Source organism: Peromyscus eremicus, chromosome 8a, assembly GCF_949786415.1.
Source record: "Peromyscus eremicus chromosome 8a, PerEre_H2_v1, whole genome shotgun sequence".
Taxonomy (NCBI): Eukaryota; Metazoa; Chordata; class Mammalia; order Rodentia; family Cricetidae; genus Peromyscus; species Peromyscus eremicus.
In genome coordinates this window covers 20,147,966-20,173,056 of record NC_081423.1, presented here as the reverse complement: position 1 = coordinate 20,173,056, position 25,091 = coordinate 20,147,966, and the positions used below count along the sequence as shown (strand labels likewise).

Below are 25,091 nucleotides of genomic sequence, written 5' to 3'. Positions count from 1 at the left end.
ATACTGGCGCTGATTTGGCTGAACACAAATGCCAGCTACATCCCTGTGTACTGAGCTGACTTTATTTATTCAGATCATTTATCCATTCCTAGCCTTGACTTTCTCATCTGTGGAATGGCACTCCTTGACAAGCTTGTAGTCTAGCACAAATGAGGTAGCTCTTGCAGAGCACTGTTGTGGTAACATGCACTTGACACACAACCTACGAATCTTTGTCATCCTTAAAGTCACCGTCAATTCTCTTGGTTGGTCCATTTGATACATCTCCACAGGCTGCCACTTCCAATGAGATTCTGAGCTGTCCAAAAGGGAAGGCTGCTTTCAGAATGGCAAGACAGACAGACAATAATGCTACTTCATTTCCCTCCCCTTACCTTCTAAGAATTAACACAAGTCCCGGGTGACACTTTTGTCCCTCACTGGATGAGGTCAATGGGAAGCCAGACTTCCCCTTCCAAGGGGCCGATGTGTAACACACGCTGGCCAGATCCCCAAGCATTATTTGTCTCCTGCAGCTTTGAGCTCCATCACCACCAGCCTGCCTGTTTTAAGCCCTACCATTCTCGGTTTATAACTCAGCTGTAAACATTTATTTGTGCCTGAAGCACATTTCTTTCCTACCCTTTGAAAAAAATCAGAATTTCCAGATGGTATGCAAGTTGGAAAAAATGGCAAAGACTGTTATTCTGTTTAGAAACATGTTTTTCTACACTTGCCCTTTCAGCAAAAACTTCATAATGATTTTTACTCGTTGGCTTAATGCATGGTACTCGGAGCCAGATTCGCAGGGAGGTTGGTAATTCTTCCTCTGGCTCCTGTCACTCAGCCTCTCAATGCACACAGTTAAGGGTTTCAAATGATCACTTCTCTGCATGGGACTTTTCCAAAGTTGGTGATGTTCCCAGAAGGACAAGGGGTCAAACGTCACCTTATAGCATAACCATTAGCAAACACGCCTGTAGCTTAAGTTGATGCGATTCCTGTCATTCTTAGAGTCTTGTTCTACCACTCTTAGAGCTGGGCCCCAATTAAACATATCACAAGGATGGGTTTCTGACCCTAGCTATAAAGTTGTGTAATCTGTTCTTCCTAGCATCATTCTGGCTTAATATCAGTCCAAATGAGCCAATCATTTTTCCTCCATGCTAAATTTGCCTTTCCTCCCATTGACCACCCTTCTTTCACAGGGTCAATATACCCAGAGCTCTTCTCCTTCTGGATTCTCTTCTGGAGATCCTCTAGTGTAGGTTCTGAAACACAGTCTACCTAATAGTTAGATATATGGGGTTTTGAGTCCACTAGACAAAGTTTTTTAATCCCAGCTCTACCACCAAAGAGCTATAGGGCTATAAGCAAGTCACATAACTTTCATCAACCCTGGTTTTCCCATCTGAATAATGGGAAAAGTGCCAGGCTATCAAAAGATCGTATGCCAAGTAGTAGCTATTCTGTACATTTAGCTGCCATCAACAATACTAATAAACCAAGTGGCATATTGAGGCAAGGTGAGTTCACGGAAGGGTCAGAGGTATAAATATTTGACTAGAGCTAGTGAAGAATTGACTGCTTTTATCTAAGGCAATATGTGAAGGCCATATATAGTCTCCAGACCTGAAGGATTTTATAAGAATAATCCTGTGCAGTGTTGTGAATACAATCACAGGAGCAGGGTCTCTCACTCTGGGAATCTTTTCCCAAGAAGAGCCATTCAGTGACAGGCTGATGAGGCTGATGACAACCCAGACCAGCTGCATTTCTTAGTCACTAACCGAAGGTCCTTACAGGAGCTCTTCCGTTACCTGTTGGCTAACGGAAGCCTCAGATGGTTGTTCTGATGCCCAAATAAATGGAAACCAAGTGTAATGACTGAGGCAATCTTCTGAATTCAACTTTATTTGCAATAGATAAAAATATGTGAGGCAGAATAATCTGTGAGGCAGATTTATGTGGAGGAGCCTCTGGAGCTCAGGGAAGTTAGGAAGTATTAATATGAGGCCTCATTTTCCTGGTATAACTACGAGTCCGTTCCCTTTATCACTTGTTTGGGGAATAACTTCTCTGTTTCCATAAATGAGTTATGGTACCACGTTCTGAAATGATTAGTCCTAATGCAGCGATGGAAGACTTGTCATTTTCCTCAACATCAGTCTTATTTAACTGGTTGAAATTTTAGGTACATGTCTCAGAAGTAGGCAGTAGTTTCACATTTACATGAGCAATCTTCCGTGGAGTGATAGAGTTGGATGATCATGTAAAATTGGTCATCAGAGTGTTACTTCAGAAACACCACAAATCTCATCCATAGGCTGGAGGTGTGCTATCCAGAACCAGAGGCTCTCAGACATCTGCCTCTTGGGGAAAATGACCACCATCTCCACTTTTCATTGTGTAGCTCATGGATAGAAAAGTCTTCCATGGAGACCCCAGCTTTAAGAGGCAAGGCCTAGACCTGGCCTTGCTTGCCAGAATGTCTTTCCTGGCCATTGTCCAATACCCAGTCACACTGGGCCCACTTACCCAAGAAGATCACAGGATTCTCTGTCATGTCTCTTCTCTGGAGTTCCCCTACTCAGTCATGTGACCCAGGACTTCAGACTACCTTGGCTGTTGGAATATGGGATGAGAATATGACATACATCCCAGATCTGTGTGGACCAAAGTTTATTTAGTAGCACAGTGGATGCTTGATAAATATTTATTGCTTGAGTATAAGATGACCCAGCCAAATGCTTAGGATGTTCATTCATCATTGTTAACTAAGTAAAGTCTGGCTGCCCTTCACTCAGGCAGGTGCACAGAGCTACTCACATGAGAAGCAGCTGGAGCCATTTGGAAGCACCAGACTTGTAGGTTTGATTGCTCTGGCCCTCATATCTTAATATGCATGACCTATGCACTGCCCCTGACAGGCTGCAAGCATACTGGCTGTTCGTTGTTCATTGATTTCAGCTGCTCTGGAAAAATGTCTGTGGCTTTGTGAAGCCCCACTCCAGCCCTTGGGCCTCTTTTTATTAATTGTGCTTACTCTGGGCAGTCTATATATGAAATGATACCATTACAAGTTTAGCCTTCAAATCTGAGTTCCCAGTTCTAGCTGACTTAAGGGAGTGCTGTGACAGACAGGCTAGGAAGCAGAAACACCAGCATGTCTACAACATGTCAATGATTGTATCTTCAGAAGTCCATTATTCAGATGGGAAGACTGAATCAAACAAGGGTAGTGACTAGCCCAGAGGCACAGAGCTGGTAATTACTGGTGCTGAGGTCCACATCTGGGACTGTTCAGCCCTAAAAAGCCTCCTTGAGACCTCTACATTTCTCTATGTGAGGTTATCCATTCTGTACATAGAGATTGAATCCTCTTGTTATTGTTCCCCCAATAGAGAGACAATTGTATCTGTCTCTCTACCATGTCCTGTTAGGGACCAGCTAAGTTCTTGTCTCTCCATGGTATCCTGTTAGGGACCAGCCATGTTCTTGTCTCTCCATGGTGTCCTGTTAGGGACCAGCCATGTTTGTGTCTCTCCATGGTATCCTGTTAGGGACCAGCTATGTTCTTGTCCTAGGAGAGCTGTGTGGCTAGGGAGACTCTTGGTTCAAACCTTCATTTGTGGGATCCAGCCCAGCTTTGCTGTCTCTTCATTCTAAGAGAAAAACAGAGATCTGTGCTCCGGACACTGGCCCAGCACTTAACCTGCCTGCAGCCATGTGATCTATTAGATGGGTCCCCATGCAAGCTGTAGCAATTCCTAGTTTTTACCTCTTTCCTTCCCTCTTTTATTGTTTTTAAAACTGCAACTTTTAATATATCCACTTTTATTATTTTTTTAAAAAGAGTAGAAAATTCTTTCTTTTGCTATAAAGGCCATTATTGTGACCACCAGCAAATTAGAATGAGGTCTGTGAACTAAACGTTGCACAGCAGCAAGGTAAGTTTCCTGGGTTTGATGACTGCACTGTGGTTCTTAAAAATGCTATCCCTGATTTAAGATAAATACATGGAAGCATGCAAAGGTAAAAGAGGGCTTTATCTGTAACTGATTCTCAATGTTTCCAAGGAGGAAAAAAACTACATTCACACACACACACACACACACACACACACACACACACACACACACACAGAGTCATCGCTCCGTGTCTCGGGAGGACGGCTCCAGTCTTCTCCAGATACCAAAAATCTGTGGGTCCCCAAGACCCCTATATAAAATGTACTATTTGCATAACCTAGGCACATCCTTCCCTATATATTAAATCATCTCTACATGTACTGTTCAGGCAATCCCAAGAAAAAAGTGTTTAATGCATGTGTTTCATACAGATATATCTTTTCAGATAGTTTTGATCTCTATTTCATTGAATCCTCATAAGTAGAACCCCCCAGATATAGAGGGGTGATTGCATGCATACATATACATATATGTGTATATATAGATAATACACACACATATGGAGAGGAAAATTATGATAAAAATAATATGTATAATATTTGAAGAATCCGAGTTAAAGACTACAGAAATTCCATGTGTCAGTTGAAATTATTTTAAACCTGAAGTTATTTCAAAATAAAAATTACATATATGAACGTGTGTGTGCATATATACCTCTAGAGAAGAAAAGGGGTTTGCAAACTCATCATTCAGTTGCACACCCTGGGAAATCAGTTTTGAAGATTTTGTTTACCATCTGTAATGACTGTTCTTGGTTGTCAGCTTGAGACACACGGGAAGAGAGAACCTCCGCCGAGGTATTGCCTCCATCAGATTTGCCTGCAGGCCCATCTGTGGGGCGTTTTCTTGACTGCTAATTGATGGGGAAGGGCTCATCCCACCGTGGGTGGTGCCTCTCCTGGACTGGTGGTCCTGGCTTGTGTAAGGAAGCAGGCTGAGCAGAATCAGTAACAAACCATTAAGCAGCTTTCTTCCATGGCTCCTGTCTCTGCTCCTGCTTGAGTTCCGACCCACACCTCCATCAAGGATGGACTGTGACCTGGATATGTAAGCCAAATAAACCCTGTCTTCCCCAAGTTGGTTTTGGTCAGAGTTTTATCACAGCAACAGAGAAACAAACTGGAATGCCATCTACCAGTGGAAGGAACTTCTGTCAAGGCCACTGAGTTTGTTAAAATTAAAGACCCTATAAACCAGCTTTTTGATGGTCCCCGTCCTGGTCTGCTATTGGAAGCCCTCCCCAGCCACGCACACACCCCTACAGACTCCTCGTGGCTTGTTTAAAGAATGACTCTTGCGGCCTGCTCTACAGAGCATAGAAGGCTAGAGTAGAATGCCACTTAACACGTCTCTGAGTCCATACCACTCTTACATACAGAAGGATGTTGAGACCCTGAGAGCTAGACATCCTAAAACCATGGTTTCTTAGCAGCAAGGATGGGATTCAACTCAAGATAATTTCTTTCCACCCACCCTTCCACAAAAGCCTCAAGGTTGTTCAGTGCCAGAACCCATGGCTTTTGATCCTTTATCTTAAGGGCCTTTCCACTGTATCCCACGTCTCCTGATGTATTTGTTTATTAATTAGAGTTTGTAGGAAAGATACGCCAGAATGTTACTCCCAATTCTTCCCAACAGTCTACAAGGAAAGTTCTTTAAATAGCAAATTCCATGTAGAGTTCTTGAAAGGTAATTTTGTTTTTTTGAAAAAAAAAAAAAGTTCAGCTTACATGCAAGTCTTCAAAGTAAATCTTCCTCAAGGCTCTCCCGTCACCCACTTGTCACAGGGCTTTGCTGAAAATTACTCACCAGATGGGCAGGTGGAGCAGAGGCCCATTCAACAGGAGTAGTGCAGAGTGATACAAGGTTTGCAGGACATGGGGCGGGGGCACAAAGACAATTAGCCCCTCTCCCATCTAGGAGAAACAGCTAGACAGACTGCTGAGGAGGCCAGCAGAGCCCCCCAGCGGCATCAGCAAGTACTGCAGGCTGTGTCCCAGCAAAGTGAGCCGTAGAGGGTAGAGGCTGTGTGTTCAGGACAGGGCTGCCACTGACCTGGGGTCAGGCTCAGAGTCCTAAGTTTAAGCTCATTCTTCTAGCTGAATCTATCCTATGCAAAATTTAGACTCTCTCAAGACATGGGCGGGCACAGGTACATATAGATCACGTATATACACCAAACTTTCTATCTTTTGTAAAGATTTTTTTTTTTTACTCCAAAAAGGAAGTCTGATGTTTTCTGCATAGTTTTTCCTTCTAGTATGACCATTTTCCATCCCCCGCAACTGGCCTCATTTATTTTGCTAATACTGTGTTCTGGGCCTGGTGTTTTGTTCTGTGTGGACACTCATTGTTCCCACTATATACGGTTTCCATTTTACAACAGAGGACTGGAGGCCCAGAAAGGTTAAACAATGTGCTAGAAGTCACACTGCATGGAAGCCAGGACTTGAGCCCTGTCAAGCTGGCCCCCCAAACTCATAGTCCATCCCCGACATGCCAGATCTCATTTGGGGGATGACAGATGAACAAGGGGACCATCTAAAATGCCAAGGGGCATGGCTAGTGAGTAGGTAGTCTCTACCCACTGACAGCTGGAGGTGGGGTCCTGGACAAGAAAGGGGGATCCTATGACTCCAGAGCTCTGAGGCTTCTTTTCTGGATTTCTCCAGAGCGACCGCTGTGGAAGCCTCTTCCCACCCATGTCCCCAGTGGGCCACTGGGCAGAGTTCACTTAGGTTTCCAGAGGCCACCACAAGCTGCTGGCGGCAGACCATCAGCCTGTGTTAGCCAGCCTGCTGTTAGCCCAGCAGCTCTGAGGCCCACAGATGTGCCGGAACATCTGTCACCTATCTATTTAAACTCCAAGCACCATTAAGCTTAGAGATCGAGCTTGGGTAGAGCTTGAGTCTTCAAAGCTCCCTCAGTGTTAGTGCCTTTTCCTCACCTATCATAACTCTTTGCTCGTGTTTGCTTTGGTCTCTATTCAAGGCCTGCAGCTGTTCTTGTCCACAGTGGTTCTTGGTGCTCTTGTGTGATTTGTTTGTTTGTTCCTTACCTCACTCCTTCCCTACTGGGTCCTTGGTTAATATAACATTCCACGCCCCCAAAGGCTTTAATTTGGGTAGGGAACTCTGACAAGAGCAACGTTTTTAAATAAAAAGTTTTCAATTTGTGGTACTCACAGCCTCTGACCAACTTGTGAAAACAAAAGTTTTTCTCCTAGGCTCACCATGATTTCAGAAATCCCTCAAATTAACAATAGACATTGAGGTTAAGAGCCTTAGATAATACTTACTTTGTGCCAGAAATGGTTATGAGGGCTCTGTGTGGATCTACTCACGGACTCCTCATAACAGCCCTATGAAACAAGAAATAGTAGTGTCCCTGCTAGACAGACAGGGAAACTGAGGCACAGAAAGTTAGTGCATTTAGCAAGCATCCAAGCTAAGGCATGAGGCAAGGCAGCCAGAGCCTCTGCTCTCCTATACTACCCCATGTTCCCCCTTGTGGTATGTAGTTAATGCCTGCTGGACATAGCCAGCATTCAGCCAGGGTTCCTGGCGCACCAGCTACTCTGCTTCTATTGGTACAAACCACTCGGGACTTCTCTGCATGTTTCTCTTATCAGTTAGGAACTTCCAAACTCCCCCTCTGGAGCCCATTGCCTAGTTTTCATTGTCCTGAAGGCTACCAGCCTAAGTCCCTGTTGATCTACTACTGAGCTGAATAGAAACCAATCGTCCTCATGGTTGGGCAGGGGCAGTGACTTCATGCATTCAAGTCACTTTGGTCTTTCATAATTTACACGTGAAAGACCTTCTGAATTCCAAAAGTGTTGGCTGCCCATTTTACAGATGAGGAAACTAAGGTCAAGACACATAAGAGTCTCATCCTGGTATAGTTGGTTATGGAGACAGAGCCAGCTCTGCTGAGTCAGGGAGGGTCACTTGTCTTTAAAGCCAGTCCCTTCCAGCAGTTCTCTAAGTTTTTATGCCTGTCCAGACCCTGTACAGTGTGTGGAGAATGTATACACAGTCAGAGATTTTTCCGGGCTGTCCATCCACTGTTGAGCATGATCAGCCTCCTTTGTCCAGGCTGAAGATGTTCTAAGAACAGGGCCACCAGTGTGATCCACACTCCTCGAAAGGAAAAGACACAAAAATAGCTTCTTTCTGTGGTTGGTTTCCGTTGGCTCAGAAGCTCTTGAGCCAGGAAGCTGGTAAGATGTGGGCTTTTTATATTTCCTGCCGTGGATGAATCCATTTGAGGTCATCACAAATGACATCTATGCAACCAAGTTCTGCCAGGGAAAATGATGAACCAATAGAGAAATTAACTTGCTACTCTGGGACAAGTGATCTCAGCTTCTCCTTTTTCCCTGGTTGCAAAAGAAAGCATCTTCAGAAGGACAGACCGAGAGCTAGTTCACTCTTAGGAAGCAATCCCCTCTCAACTTAGATGCGGCAAGCTGAGCGTGCTGGTTCATGCCCTTCATCCCAGCACTTGAAAGGCTGATGCAGGGGGACTGCCATGAGTCATGACTAGCCTGGGCTTATAGAGAGTGAGTTCCATGCCAACCTGGGCTACAGAGAAAGATCTTGTCTCAAGAAAGGAAGAAGACAGAGGAGAGGAGGGGAGGACGGGAAGGAGAAAGAATGAGGAAGAAAGGAAAAGTAAAGAAGAAAGGAAGAAAAAAGTTTTGGTTTTGGGTTTTTTTTTTTTTTGTGGTGTGTTTTGTTTTGTTTAACCAAACTTCTGTTATTCAAGTGCTGGCTGAGGAAGGCTGTGCATAGGCAACTGAAATTTTCAGGATCAGCAACCAAAAGAGTTATAAGCGTTTTGTGTCAAAGTCACAAGGCAAAGGTGTGACTTCTCAGGGCCTTCCCCCCTTTCCTCCTTGAGGAAGGAGCCAATCCAGCGTCCCGTGCTGTCTTCGTTTTCTGCTGAGCTTTTTCATTTATTTTGGATTTGGGACTGGTTTTTGTTCCAAGTATCAGAGTAGGCTGGACTTGTTTCTGTCTAGAAAAAGTAATGAAAGGCTTCAAAAAATTAAGCATGGTTCCTAATTAACATGGCCATCCCCTCCCTCCTGGTTCTTTTAAGATGCCAGTTATATGGGGGATGGGATTTCATGTCTCCTTCTCAGACTCTGGCTCTTCCTATATTTGATCAGTTGAGATTAATAATAGAATTTCTAAAAACAAAACAAAATAAAACCACCGTGCCAGGGTCTCAGATGCCCTGAGGTATGAATTTATGGCTATTTTGTTTAAATCCTCAATGTTTTAGCTGTCACTTAATGAGAATGCATTTTATCTTAATTTTGAAACAACAACAAAAACTTCTGGCATGTAATTAAACATAAATGTACAGTCACCTAACGTATACAAATGTCATTGACTCCATGTCTATCCCTGTGTTCTAGTGCCCTGGTCATTGAGAAACAGCAGCATAGACAGCGGCGAAGCGGAAGTTGGCCGACGCGTGACACAGGAAGTCCCGCCAGGGGTGTTTTGGAGGTCACAGATTCACATCAGTCAGCCCCAGTTCTTAAAGTTCAACATCTCCCTGGGGAAGGATGCCCTCTTTGGTGTCTACATAAGGAGAGGACTGCCACCGTCTCATGCACAGGTATGGCCACACCTGATGGAACCAAGTAGGTAACAGGTGCAATGCAGGTGCATTGCTTCGTGCCTACTCAAATGCCTATAATTAAAGCACAGATAACCACAAGTATTGACAAGGATCTGGAGAAACTGGAGCCCTTGTATATTCCTGTCAGGAATAAAAATAGTTCAACCTCTACAGAGTAAGGTTGGCCAGTTTTTGAAAAAGATGGTTGAAGAGTTGCCGTAGGACCGAGAACTTCCTCTTCTAGGTATATGCTCGGAGAGAAGTGAACACATCCTGTTCCATAGAGAACACTAATGTTCACTACGGCATTATTTATAGCCAAAGAGTGAAAAGCAACATGAGTGTCCAAATGATGGATGACTGGATAAACATTGTGGCGTGGCTATACAATGGAATACTACTCAGACATAAAGAGGAATAGAGTGTTGCGACTTGATACAGCATGCATGGGTACACTATGCTAAACAAAGGAAGTCAGATACAAAAGGCCTGTGTTGTACAATTTTATTTATAAACTATCAAGGCAAAACCCATAGATGCAGAAGGTAGGTGAGCAGTTGCCAGGGAATAGAGACTGATTTTTTTTTTAATTTATTTTACATCCTGACTACAGCCTCCCCTCCCTCCTCTCCTCCCACTCCTTCCCCTTCAACCCCCTCCCAATCCACCCCTCCTCTGTAATCACTCAGAAAGGGGCAGGCCTCCCATGGGCATCAGCAAAGCATGGCATATCAAGCTGCCATAAGACCAAGCACCTCCTCCTGTATTCAGGCTGGGCAAGGCAATCCAGCATGAGGAATAGGTTCCCAAGAGCCAGCCAAAGCATTAGGGACAGCCCTGGCTCTCATTGCCCTGGGAGTCTCACACGTAGACCTAGCGATACAACTGTCACATATATGTAGAGGGCCTAGGTCAGTCCCATGCAGGCTCCCTGGTTGTTGGTTCAGACTCTGTGAGTTCACATGAGCCAGCCTAGTGGTTTCCGTGGGGTTTCCTGTGATGTTCCTGACCCCCCCTGTTCCCTACAATCCTTCCTCCCTCCTCTCAGCAGGACTCCCTGAGCATGGCCCAATGTTTGGCCATGGGGAGTCTGCCTCAACCAGTTACTGGATGAAGGCTTTCTGATGACAACAGGTGTAGTCCCCAATCCGATCACAGGGGATGGCCAATTCAGACTATGCATCCACTGCTGCCAGGAGTCTCAGCTGGATCATCCTTATAGACTCCTGGAAGTTTCCCTCCCATCAGGCTTCTACGAACTCCACAAAGCCCCCCTTTCCAGGCATCTCTCTCAGTACTGTCCCCTCTGCCAACCCCCCAACCCAACCCCCCAAGTTCCCATGCCTACCCGCCCCCAGTACCCCCCAGGAGATCTCTTCTATTTCCCCTTCCCAGGGAGATCCATGCATCCTACCCCACTTGGGCTGTCCTTGTTACCTAGCCTCTCTAGGTCCGTGGATTGTAGCATGGGTATCCTTTACAGCTAATATCCACTTATGATTGAGTATATACCACACTTGTCTTTCTGGGTCTGGGTTATCTCACTCAGGATAATTTTTTTTCTAGTAGGGACTGATTTCTAACAGGAACACAACTTCTTCCAGGGGTGATGGAACTATTCTGAACTTAGCTGAGGTGGTGGCGTAACAGTGAATGAACTAAAACCACTGAGTTTTTTTTTTTTTAAGTTAAGTTTATGTTACATGAATTATTGTTTTTAAAGGTGTGCCACCCTACTAATATCTAGCCTACTTTGATTGGCCTAGAAGTTAATTTTGGGGTGCCTTATATTAAAAAGTCATTTCATTAAAGTCACATTAAGTAATGGACCATTGTATCTGGGAAGAGTGATGTGTGGAACTGGTATCCAGTGACATTTCTCAGTGATACCCTAAATGGAGCTCCTTAGGAAATCCTTGGCAATGGAAAAGGGAGATTATTGCCAGAGTTAGGAATAAGGAAAGTCGACTTTCTTATGGAACTCATATTTATCGCCCTGTGTCTTCCTGGTATATATTTCATTATGCATACCATTTGGACTGAATTAACACCTACCTAGCTTGAATTTCTTTTCCAACAAGAATTATATTTTCTGAGAAAAGCCAAGTTTTCCCTGCCTCATTTGCCCTCAAATCTAGCAAAAATATAAAGTACCTTAGGAAGCACACTGTGGAAGGAAAGCGTGCAGATGTCCAGTCAAAGATGGCTTGGAAATGTGCTGGAAAGATACTCATCTAGAAAATTCTATCAGAAGAAATTAAGGCTTTAAAATCATTGGCAAATAGGAAGCTGTCGGGCCACCATATCCTTGTCTTTGGTTCAGAGCAGACATTGCTAATCAATGACAGCACTTTTCCTCACTGAGCCCAGTACACAAATACCTCCCCACACAGCTCTCAAGGCAGCCACTACCAATCGACCAGTGTTGGCTCTCTAGATGAAACTTATTTGTAATCCCATCTTTATAGCCTGCAATGATCAATATAAGGACTCTAAGGGCGATTTCGTTTTTGAGCAGGGAGGGCTGTGTAGGTTTTTATTACCATACACAGTGCATGCTAATGGGACCAATATGTAAAGTGGTAATCAATGAGTCCTCCATCCATCCATCCAGAAAAAAAATATTTATTGGGCTAGGCATGGATTATCCAGAGATGAGTGAACACTGTCCCTGACCAAGCAGACAGCTGCTCTCCAGAGAGACCCTCATCCAGAGACAGAGGAATTCAGCTGAGAGGGGTCCCCAAGGCAGCTTCTGGCCAGGCAGCAGGATGCTCCTCTGGGAAGTTACACAGATTGTTAGGTGGTCTGCTTGACCTTCAGGCTCCACTGGTTCTGCTGTAGCAGTAATGAAGGATTTACGGTGGTGAAATCTGCTTGTTGGCATGATTTGGGAATGGATGAATATGCCTCTGGGCATAGCTGAGCATGACTTTCCTCTCAGCTAGTCAGCTGCAAGGAGCCGTGCTAAGGCAAACGTTGCCTCCTCACCACTGTTCCCCTCTGCCTTGCGAGCTCTGGCTACCAGAGCCTGGGAAAGCTGTGATTACAGGAAGTCAGTACGGCGGCCCTGCAACTGAGTGATAGCAGACAGCAGCCACAGACACACTCCACTCAGTTTCCCTGCTGTTCTGACATTCAGGACTCCAGTCCTCAATGACAATGTCTTTTCTTCCTTTGTGGCTATACCACACTGTCCATCTCCTGCCAAGCTCGTGATTGTTCTAGCGATCGTCCTCTCAAAATAGCTCCACTCCAGGGACAGCCCCAGCATATACTTCAAGGGAAGGGAAATGAATAGCAAGGAGCTGATAGGAGCTGGGATTTCAGTCCAACTGCCAATGTTGGAACGCAGGGTATGTTGAGGGGTCAGGTAAGCATAGCGTACTATAGATGCCCAGAAATACACAAGACAGGTACACTATCAGAGCACTGCTTTAAAGGGGGGAAGAAGGGAGAAAAATACTTCATGCACATCCTTACATTCACTCCCTGTCATTACATGCATTCATGTCCATTTGATGAGCTACATTTCCTAGAGGAGACAGTGCTTAGCTCTTTGCAGGGATAGGTGACTAAAACACGTCTCAAGCTATTACAGAATTTCTCATTTCTATTGGCATATCCTATCAAGGAACATAAGTTCTATGGGGATTGGCAGTCTAGCCAAGGTGACTCATTTGAGCTGGAAAAAGAGAAAGAAAGGGAGGGGAAAGGGGATGAAATTCCGTTGACTGTGTTGCATGAAATGGCTATGTTTAAATTTTATAGAGGATCTTGCTCTGACCAAGAGACTACAAGTTTAGTACCCTTGTCCAAGGATATTAAATACAAATGAGAATCCTTTTTTTTTTTTAACCTGCTTAAATTTTCCAAGATTCAGAGTCAGTCCCAGCTGACTTTTTCTCAAAATGGCTTTTTACAGAAGATATAGAAGCGACATGGAATAGGTAAGGAAGATCTGTGGTTAGACAAAGAGCTTCTGGGTAGAGGCATGCCACGCCATCACCAGGCAGCTGGAAACAGATTCCTTGGCCCATCTTAGCCTTACCTTTCCTCTTGCCTGTGCCGCCTGCCCCACAACATTGTAGTAGTTGTGTAACCATAGACAGACCAACAGAGATGTGGAAAGCCTTGGTAAACTAAAGTCCGAAAGAAAAATAGTATGTATCCCATTGTACTTCAGCACTGGAAACTGAGATAGGAAAGTGCTCAACTAGCATGTGAAAAGTCCTGGGTTCGATCCCCAGTATAATCATCTCCAAAAACCATATGTGTATCTCGTGTGTGTGTGTGTGTGTGTGTGTGTGTGTGTGTGTGTGTGCAATAAAACCACTAATACAGACAAGTAATTATGCAAATACAGGGTTTAAAAATAAAATTAATTTCCTCATTATTTTCTTCTTACTGAGAAACATACTATGTTTTTATTGCTGAAATTTTCAAGAAACAAAAAGGAGAAAGTAAAAATACTCCTAATTTGAAGAAGTCCCCTTTGGCTAAATGTTTATATATGTTTGCTCTAGAAAAGCATATCCTTGGCAGTTTAAAAAAAAAAAAAGCCTGACAGTCCAGTGGCTTAAAATAGCAAATGCTGCTTCTTGCTTAGTCTGGTGTTCAGTGATTCTCCACTAGGAGAAATTGTGAGCTGCCCTGACGCCCATCATAAAGAGAGACATTGGCAATGCTTGGACATACTTGTAGTCATCACAGCTCAGGAAAGATTGCTACACATCCTTGGATGGAGGCCAAAACTACTGCTGAAACCCCCTCTTCGGCACTACCTTGGATCGCTCAGAGCATAGCACCCCCCAAAGTAGTTATCTCACTGTGGACGAAGAATGGTTGGCGTCATCCTCTGACTCAAGGACACAGAACTACAAAGCCTCTAGTACCAGGTGCACAGCCAGCTCCCCATGGCAAGGGAAGGGGAGATGGGAAGGCACACCCATGCCTGAAGAATCCTGTGACACATGAAATCTACGTCCCTTCTCTTATTGCCCACAAGTCACACCATAGCTTCAGAGGGGTGGTCAGTGATTGTCCCAGAAGAAGAGGGTCAGAGATATGAATGAAAAGCACTCACGGTGTGATGACAGTCCTGGTGGCTGGTGTAGCTAGAGTTTTCCTGCGTGGCCCACAGTCAGGGCAAATCTCTCTCACCTGCCAGTCCCACAGCCGTCAGACCCAACCAAGTAAACACAGAGACTTATATTGGTTACAAACTGTATGGCCGTGGCAGGCTTCTTGCTAACTGTTCTTACAGCTTAAATTAATCCATTTCTATGAATCTATACCTTGCCACGTGGCTCGTGGCTTACCGGCATCTTCACATGCTGTTTGTCATCGTGGCGGCTGGCAGTGTCTCTCTGCCTCAGCCTTCCACTTCCCAGCTTTATTCTCCTCCTTGTCCCACCTATACTTCCTGCCTGGCCACTGGCCAATCAGTGATTTATTTACTGACCAATCAGCAACACACTTGACATACAGACCATCCCACAGCAGGCTGGTCTGTGTACACTCCTACAAATAAACCTTTATGAATCGCATTTACCATGCTAGAGTCTCCCGAGAGCGTACACCATGCCTACCCACAGCAGCACTCTATCAGTAACAAATTCATTGTCTTGCACCCCTCCATAAATTAGTTCTTACCACTTCTCAAACATCGTCAGTTAGAAAGGATGCTATCTTTGTGCTTTAAATGCAGCATTTCTGGCACCCTACACTGCATTTTTTTTAAAGATGCAGTGAAGAAAATGTCAGTCTTAACCGACCAACTCAAATCCTTATGGGGATGGTGTGTGTACAGCCAAAGTTGGCTGGATCTTGCCAAATATTTGAAATCCTACAAACTGTGTCAGATTTGCTGAACCCTGGTTCGAGAAACAACACAGATCAGGCTGAGGAAGAAAAATAATCACATGACCAGGCTCCAGGGCTAGGCATCGGAGGAAATCTCAGATCAGAGTCTGTTGCTGCAAGTCCGGATCTTGGGTGGTTAAGGCAGCGAGCAAGTTTGCTTGACAGTTCATCACTGATTGCTGCTGATATGTCAAGCCAAGGAAAACCCTTTGCGAGAACAAGTCAATAATCGGCAAATTAGGTACATGATTAACCTGAGACAACAAGATGCAGTTACCGCTTGGGAGCCCTGCCGAGACTTCACCTTCTCCACAATCCTGTTTAGCAAATATTAAAAATGCCTACTTCATCACTCAGACTGATGGAGCCAGGAGCCCAGTGACTTCCAGCGGCAACTTGAACGTGTGTTCACAGGCTTGATTGCCGGGAGGTACTAGGCATGGAGCAGCAGCAGAAAGATGGAAGGGGAGCCTGCAGCTCCTCATTTGTGCTGAGATGCTCCTGTGGCAGAAGCGAAACAGTCCATGGGTTACGTACAGGAACCAACAGAAGAGAACTGTTCAAGAGGCCACAAACTGCCTCATGATCGTACCAAATAAATGCAAATATGACAGAATGGGCATGTGTGAACTCAGATTAAAGGAGTGAGCTGAGCAAACGTTCTTTTTTGTCCTCATCCACAGCATCCTCCTAATGACATTTTTTTTTAAGCAAATTGGTGAATGGTGACTAGTGGTGTTAGCTTTTCCTGCCTCCAGCCCATCCTGATCTGTCTCAGAGCCTTGTTGGGAAAGAGACTCTCTTTTTCCCTAGCCCCTACTGTCTTGCCCTGCTGAGTAGGCTTGGCTGTAGTTTCAAGCCTACATTTCTGGAGTATGTAGTGGGACTCTGGAGTATTGGGGCTACTGATTATCTCAACCGTCTGGCTGTATTACCTTGCCACTGCCTGTCTGCCCTCTGTGGGTCCAGGTACCAATCCGCTGGGCTCTCCTGGGCCTGTCCCTTGAGTGCAGTAGGCTGGAGGTAAAACCAGGGCTTGCAGTCAGCCGTCTAGGACATTGCTGAGCACTTTGCAGAAGCCCCTAAGAAGAAGATCTTTTCCATTGTGAGGTAGGCATGTTTTTACAGTTGTCTGTGTTAGGAAGATCTTGTGGCATCCATTGCATTGTTTCCTGAAGGTCTGAAAGTGCTTTTGGAAAGGACTTTCTCAAGGCACCCCCAGTGGTGAACTGGTACCATCCTAATTGCCACCAGAGTCGGGGACACTCTCTGAGTGGTTAGAAAAAAAATCAGCAAGGGATGCTTGAGTTCAGTGGGAGAGCTGGTGTGGGGGCAATTCCCCGGCAAACCCCGTGCCTTAGTTAGCTTTCTTTTTTGTGATAAAATACCATGACCAAAAGCCGCTTGGGTGGGACGGGGTTAGTCTGGCTTCCCATCTTGATCCTAGTCCGTCATGAAGGGAAGTCAGAACAGGAACTCAAGGCAGGAACTGAAGCGGGGACTGAGGAAGAACTCTGTTTACTGGTTTGCTCCCCATAACTTGCTCATCCAGCTTCCTTCTAGCACCCAAGCCAGCAGCCCAGGGGTGTCACTGCCTCCTGTAAGCTGAGCCTTCCCACGTCAATCATTAATCAAGAAAGCACTCTATAGCTTGGCTTACAGGCAATCTGACAGAGGCATTTTCTAACCTGAGGTTCTTCTTCCTAGATAACTCTAGCTTTTGTCAAGTTGACAAAAAAGAGCGGTGGAGCGGGGTTGCAGGGGGATACACTGCACGTTTTTCAAACTGTGATGCTGGGTTTCATGGAACTCACAAAGACAGAAGATGACTAAGAGGAGCGGGTCAGAGGGTACCACTGTGTCTCATAATTAGTCCAGGAAGAATCCTGAAGGTTCTTGAAGGCAAGAATCTGCCAATTATCTGAGCAAAGAACCTTTATCTTCTAATAAAATCTTACAAAGAACCCCAGGTATAAAACATAAAAGTGACAGTTTTATTTGCATATAGTTTATGGTCCCAAATACACACATACACACATATTATTATAATAGTAATGTCTGTGTATTCATGTTCATCTATATGCACAGTCATCCTCAGTATCTGTGGGGACTGGACCCAACATATCAACATCCTAGGATGCTCAATTCCCTCCTATATAATGGCATAGTATTTGTGTGAAATCTATGTACAGTCTTTCATCTACTTTAAACCCTCTCTAGATGACTTATATTCATTCCCCAACACAGTGTCAGTGCTGGCTAGACAGTTTTTATGCCGTATTGCTTAGGCAACATCGGCAAGGGGGGAAAATGCCCTTATTTGGTACAGGTGTAATTTTTCATAAATATTTTAGTCAGCTCTTAGTTTAATCCATGAATATGAAACCTATGAATTCAGAAGAACGTATCTCTCCTGGAAATAAACTCACGAGGATTCATTCTAAGAAAAATATAGGAAATTGGATTTCTGAAGTACATATTTTTATGTATACTAGGTTATATAGTACATACCTTCTCTAACACATACACAGAGAGGGCGAGAGATTAAAAATAGAAATGTTAATACCTTAAGATGTACTCACTTGAATTGATGGAAAATGGGTATTTGTGAGTATTTTCCTTACAGCCTCTTCTTAATTTTTTGTAGTCTCTCTCTCTAAGAAAAACAGCTCTGTGGCACAGTTGGGTCTATTTTGAGTGAATCAAGCCTGAGGAAGATTCTGGTGGTACCTGTAATCTCAGTCAACCTCAAGATGCAATTGATTTATATACTTTGTTTTCTTTGCACACTTTCGACCAAAAAAAATCATAATGAATATACTTATGTGGCTGTGAATAGAAGCCGGGTTTTCTTTAATCATTTCCCTTACAGGCTGTGGACGCTCTTCAATTAAATTGATCCACACGCTTGAAAGTGAAGTGAGGGGAAATAATTATTTCAAGGTTAAATCATTTAAAACGTCTAACAACTTCTCATAGCCCTCACCTTAGTGATAAAAGGAGACGATCTCACTCAAGCTTTCAACTCTGTAGTTTGGGGTTTGCTTTGTTTTTTAGTCTCGCTGGCCTTGGTAACAAATGCTTGAACTTCTAGAACTTGGGAGGCTGAGGCAGGAAGACCATGAGTTCAAGGCCAACCTGAGCTCTACTGCAAGACCCTGTTTCCAAAGAGAGAGAGAGAGAGAGAGAGAGAGAGAGGGAGAGGGAGAGGGAGAGGGAGAGGGAGAGGGAGAGGGAGAGGGAGAGGGAGAGGGAGAGGGAGAGGGAGAGGGAGAGGGAGAAATTAATTTCCATTCTGGGACATGTGGCGTGTTCATTTGGAATTCCACTCCTGGTTTTGCATCCTGACACGAGCAGGTGCCTCTGCTCTCCCTGCGTTTGCTTGAACAAGCGCCTCCAGTGTGGCTGCGTGTATGAATTTATCCAAGCAGACACTCATCAGCCTGGGATCAGAGGGAGCCTAGCGCATGTCTTTAAGCCTCTAATAAATGACAGTTACGGAAGTTCAAATCTGTGTTCAAAGATGTTAAGACTTTGTTCCGAATGCTCACAAAAATTAAAGGCCTCTCAAATGACCACTAAAGTCCTTCTAGGTAAAGATGCTTTTATTTTTTTCAACATTTATCTGATCACGTAAAAATGGTCTACACACACACACACACACACACACACACACACACTTTGGACTAGTAACTACCTGCTGATGATAATCATGACTGGCGTTATTATCGAGGGCTTCAGTGTCCCTCAGACTAATTGCCTCATATGAATTAACTTAGTTTATCCTTACAACAGCTCTATTAGGAGCACCCCCATTTGACAGATGGAAGCACAGGTGTGATATGGGGTCACAGAGTTGCTTTGTGTTAGACATGAGGGTCAGACACCTTCCTCTCTGGTACTCCGTCATTCCCAAGAGCATCTCCAGGATGTAAGCCTCATTGTTACAGAGCGAAATTACAACTCCTGTCAAGACTAGGAATTTCATTAAGGCGAAGAAGGCAGTGCCAGAGCCTTCAAGTGTGTCCAGAGCTGCCGGAAGGCCCTGTGCTTAAGGATCCTGCTTAAGAAGCAACAGCACATCAAGGCAGGGGAAATCGTCATTGGCACTTCCAAGAGGGGGACAATTAAGAAAACATAAAAAGAGGTCCTGGGGAAACTAGATGGAAGCATCCACTTTTGCTACAAAAAATGTCCTTTTTGGTGGGGTTGGGCCAATCAACTGAAAAGCTGGCATGCTGTTTTGTCTGTTTCATCTCCTCTAAGATGCATGTCATGCCTGTCTCTTGACATCTCTGAAAACAGGATGTGTTTGGCGATCGATGAGGCTGAGATAGAATGAAATATTTGGTGTCACATTTGTGTGTGTGTGAAAACAGAGTATGCATTCAAACCACAGCAGATATTTGCAAATATTCCCAACTCTTCGTAACTATGAGATCAAATGTCTATTTTCTAATTAGAGTTTCCTTTTGCAAGGTAAAATCCTAATCACACATTTTCTCATTTATTAAATGCATTTACTTCAAGTGGCCTCTTACTCATTTCAAATATCTTCAGACAACTAGATGCTGCTCTTTAAATCAAGCCAGCATGGGGCTGCATCACAGTTTTTAAGATGTTTAAATATATATTTTTTTAAATAGTGTTTAAATAAGTGTCCAATGGAATACGTATGCAGCTGTTCTAGACACAGAGACTGGGAATCTGCAGTACAGTACAGTACAGTACAGTCCAATTACAACTTCTAGTACTTCCAGGCTGTGTGGCCTTGGGCAACTCTTTGGCATCTCTGGGCTTAAGAATCCCTCATCTGTAAAATGGGCATAAAAAGAGTATGTGCTTATAGCAATGTCGTGAGATACTGTTAAGGAAGTCTTCATAAGGTACCTAGAATTGTGCTGGCATAGGAATGGAAGTAAGACATTATCAAGAGTTTTGACTTGTGCTTTTCTTATTATGGTGCTGGCAGGAAAAATAGAAAATACTGGTATTTCTTAGTGTGCTCTAGTGTGCATTCCTCTTTTCTGTTCACATATTTTTATCACTGTTTTAAAAACACGGGATCAAAGGCTGGAGATGTGGTTCAGCACTGAAGAGCACTTAGTGCTCTTGCAGAGGACCTGAGTTTGGCTCCCAACGACCACATTGGGCAGCTCACAACTTATAATTCCAGTTCCACGGGATCTGGTGCCCCCTGCTGGACTTCTCAGGGTCCTGCACTCATATGCACACACCATACACAGGCACACACAGGGTGGAGAGGGCACGGGGGAGGGAAGCTTTTCTAGGAAAAAAATATATACAAGATCACAGCCCTTAAGATGCCTCAGTGGGTAAAGGTGCTTGCCACTAAGCCTGATGTCCTGAGTTTGATCCCAGGGACTCATGTGATAGAAGAAGAAAACCAACTCCGAAAAAGTCGTCCTCTGGCCTCAACATGCATGCCATGACAGATCTGTGCCCCTTAAACTAAATAAATGAAAGTAACTTAATTTAAAAAAAAAAAAAAAAAACTGCTTACTAATAGTGAGGGAAAATCTTTGCAAATCTGAATATTCTTTCTTAAATCTTTTTAGGTGCCTAAAAAATAGTCCAGATTTTTAAAAAAAAAAAAAAAAGTTAGCCAATCCTCCTTTTTAGTATTATAAATCATTCTTCAGTAAGCAGCTTTGAGATCCATGTACATGGATTTTTTTAATAATTTCCTTGTGATGAATTATTTGAATGGAATTGCTGCTCAGAGAACTCGCAGTGTGTCAAGGCTTTCTAACAATAGTCCTAAGAATGCAGACACCAAGTGCTGCCAGGAGCCACACTGACATGGCCACAGAGGAAAGTCCCTGTGTCATGTGCACCATAGGGAAGAAAGAGTGGAAACTCAGGATCACTTACCCAAAGCCATGCCCCTGCCAGGCCAACAGCTTAGCCAGGACAAGCAGAGAAGCCACTCAGTACCTGCCAGTCAGCTCCCCTTTGGTGCCTGGGAAGTGGTGTGGTGACTGGACACATTCCCCATGGTTCCCTCTCCTTGGTGATATGTTTGATATATTTTTGCATGAGGCCCTCCTATTGATCCTGGGAGGGCAAGGAGCCAACTGTGACATTTTTGATGAAGAGTTAGCTAAAGACAATTAGAAGGGAAGGTGCCATAAACAAGAAACTGTGTCAGCAGGGCACTGAGCAGTAGAACGTGCACACCCCTGGCCTTGTGGTGGTGCATGCAGTCTTTGTGCATCTTGGAGGAGACTTGAGTTGCTCATGGGTTTCACTGAGCTTGACCCCAAGGCTGTCGGGGTTATTTGGTCTTCAGAGAAGTATCTTCCACTCTACTCATGGACTAGATCAAAAGGCGACATAATGAGGGGTTTGCCTTGTGGGATAATGAAGTATGAAATCTGCCCATTCACAGGCTCAGCAAATGTTTGTGGAATGTCTATACTGCAGATATGGAAATAAAAGACGTCATCTCTACTTTAAGGAGATACAAGCTTAAAAAAAAAAAAAAAAAAGGCGGTGTTGAGATGTCTCAGTTGAGATGGCTCATTGGGTAAAGTGTTTTCTGCACAAGCAGGAAGGTATGATTTTGGAACCCCAGCACCTATCTAAAGAAAAAGCCCGGTGTGGTAGTGTGTGCCCGTAACTCCAGTGCTGCTGTAGGGGTGAAAACAGGTAAATCCAGGGGCTCATCTAGCCAGCCAGTCTAGCTGAAATGGCAAACCAGAGATTCAGTAAGAAACTGTCCAAGAAATTAAGCATGCGTGTACACACACACACACACACACACACACACACACTACAGTTCCATACATGGTTTTAATATGAACTGTCCTGTGTTGAAGGCTTGGTTCCCAGAGACTAGTACTGTTGGGAGGTGATCGGGTTATAGGAGTGCCGACTTTATTAGCAGATTAATCCTTGATAAATTGATAACAGAATGGACTATTTGTTGGTGAAGCCTAGTTGGAAGAAGTGGGTCACTGGGACTTTTGAAGGGTAATCTTGTCCCTGCCCCTTCCTGCCATGGCCTCCTGGGCTGCTGTGAGGCAAGTGGCTTTTGTCCACACTGCCTTTTAGCCATGATGTCCCTGCCTTGCCACAAGCCTAAAAGGAGCCAGCTCCTGTGGATTGAAACCTTTGGAAGTGTGAGTCAAAGCAAACCTTTCCTCCCTTAATTGGCTTTCTCAAATATTTTGTCCCAACAGTGTAAAAGTGACTAGCACAGAGGGCAGCATCAAGTGGGGAAGGCCCTGAGGTACTGCCTGGGGCAGATGAGAAAGGATACTGGGCAGCTTTCCTGGGCAGAGTTTGAATTTTACCTTGCCGTGCGGTGCAGTGGCTGACAGACATATCCCCGGGTTCATCTCTCCGGATTCCATTTCAGCATCCACAACATGAGGACCATTCCTCATCAGGTTGTTGTGAGAGTAAATGAGAGAACGCCCCACAAATAGTAAGCGCCCTACAGAGATCAATCAATCAGTCTAACTGGTCTGCTGTCCTCACTACTTGTTCTCAGGTAGCCTAGCAACCAGGGGCTCTACAGGGAGGATGGCTGGGCCTCTGGCCAAAGCTGGTACTGATATGAAAACTGAGTTTTCAACAGTCCTTAAGGCTCTAGTCTGGATTGCAGTACTCAGGGTGTGTCTACTATATCAAGTGACCCTTATCTCCTCCCGTCCTCCGACAAATATGAGAGCAGGCAATGTTTGGGTACGTCTGCTGGGACATTGTGCCTCCCTCCATGTGAGCCTCTAGACACCTCTCTCTGTGTAGGCAAAGGGTGAGCAGCAGGCCTCCTGCAAATACCGCATTCTTGTACGATCCTCAAAGCTCACGCCGTATATCATTTGCTCCGTGCTTCAGCCATACAGTCAACACCTGTTAGCTATTGTTACTCCTGAAGGTTTAAGGATGCAGCAAGTCATGAGACATAAACCTAGGACCCTTCTAACCTGGGAAGGATTGCAGAGTGGCCTTCAGGAGGAGCAGCCACCCAAGATGAATTGTGGAAGGTGTGCTAAGCAAGTGTAGTGATGGGAAAAGAGGGGAAAGTCTTTCTAAGCAGGAGATAAATGAAGATGTATCCTTGGATGTAGACTGGAACAGCACTTTACAAGGTGCCTGTTCTCTGTTTTGACTTTTGCATTTCTGGGTCCTCTAACCCAGAGCCTCACTGGTGCTGGGCAACTGATCCACCGCTGAGCTAGATCCTCTGTCCACTGTTGTCTTCTTTCTAGAGACTGCTAGGTGTTTGTTTTTTTCTTGGTTGTCTGTTTTTGATATTTTGAGATAAGGTTTCTCTGTGTAGTGCTGGCTGTCCTTGAACTTGCTTTGTAGACCAGGCTAGCCTAGAACTCAGAGATTCACCTGCCTCTGTGTCCTAAGTGCTGGGATTAAAGGCATGCGCCACCACGCCCAGTGGAAGATGCTGTTTCTTAGCCCCCAGCTCACACCCAAGATGCAGCTTCTCTTTTTCGAACTGAGTCTTGCAAGCTGGAAGTATGGAAAGGACATCCCTCTGGGGATCTCATGGCTGTACCCCCATGTTGAGTTGGTACATATGCAGGCCTAGATGCACATCCCAGACTGAAGCAAATATCTTTTTTTAAACGAGAAAGCATACAAGAACTCTAAGGCCCTAAGTCACCTTCCCACTGGGAACATAAACTTTAAACCAAATTATTTAGTTAACTTACAAAGTGATGGGTCCCATTAAAGCATTTTAATACTTATATGTCATTATACTTTATTCCTATTCACCCCCTTTCTGCTCTGTTCTCCCTACTCCCTTCTTCTCGGTCACTTTTTTCTTTCTTCAAAGAACCCCCTTCTACTTTAGTACCTTATGTATTCCATTATTTTCTCTTCCTCTACCCTTTAAGATCTCTTTATCTTAGGGTCCCCTTTCTTCTTTCATAGTATACACACATACACACACACACACACACACACACACACACACACACACGTGCGCGCTTAAAATCTAGATTCTGCAGATAAGAAAAACATGCAGTATTTGTCTGAGTATGGTGTATGTCATTTGACAATGAATTCCTGTTCTATACATTTTCCTGTAAATATTATGATTTCAGTTTTCTTTATGATGGAAAAAGTCCTGTTTTGTGTATGCACCACCACATTTGTCTGGTGACATCTAAGCTGACTGTGTCTTAGCTGTGGGAGTACAGTGGCAGTAAACACGAATGTGAACACCTCTGTGGCACACTGAGTCCTCTGATTACATACCCAGGAGTGGTAGAGTTGGGTCACATGGTAGGTTCTGTTTTTGAAGCTGTCTACTCTAATGTTCTTAGGAAACTCCATATTGACTTCCATAGTGGCTACACAAGTTCACACTCCAGACAGCAGTGGAGAAGAGTTCTTCTTTCCCCGAATCCTCGCCAGCGTTTGTTGTAATTTGTTTTCTCGATTGTAGCCATTTCTGACTGAGAGGGAATGGAATCACAAAACAATTTATTTGCATCTCCCTGATGGCTAAGAGGGCTGGATACTTAAAAAGAGAAAAGGAAAGAAAGAGAGAGGGAGAGGGGGTCAGGAAGGAAGGAAAACATTTATTGGCCATTTGTATTTCCTCTTTGAAAGCTCTATTCAGCTTATTGGCCTATTTATATATTT

The 25,091-nt window shown here is 44.3% G+C and overlaps 1 protein-coding gene across 6 annotated transcripts in view; it reads left to right on the top strand.

The window, feature by feature from the left end:
• The window catches only part of Tenm2 (teneurin transmembrane protein 2), a 942,842-nt gene that overhangs the window by 732,911 nt on the left and 184,840 nt on the right, over window positions 1-25,091 (top strand). For 5 of the 6 annotated variants that reach the window (XM_059270357.1, XM_059270356.1, XM_059270355.1 and 2 more), the window contains one exon: window positions 9,379-9,584. In XM_059270357.1, the coding sequence (XP_059126340.1) occupies window positions 9,379-9,584 (206 nt within the window). Of the gene's footprint in view, window positions 1-8,473; window positions 8,488-9,378; window positions 9,585-25,091 lie in introns of all 6 variants that reach the window. The other variant, XM_059270358.1, reaches the window with a different exon arrangement.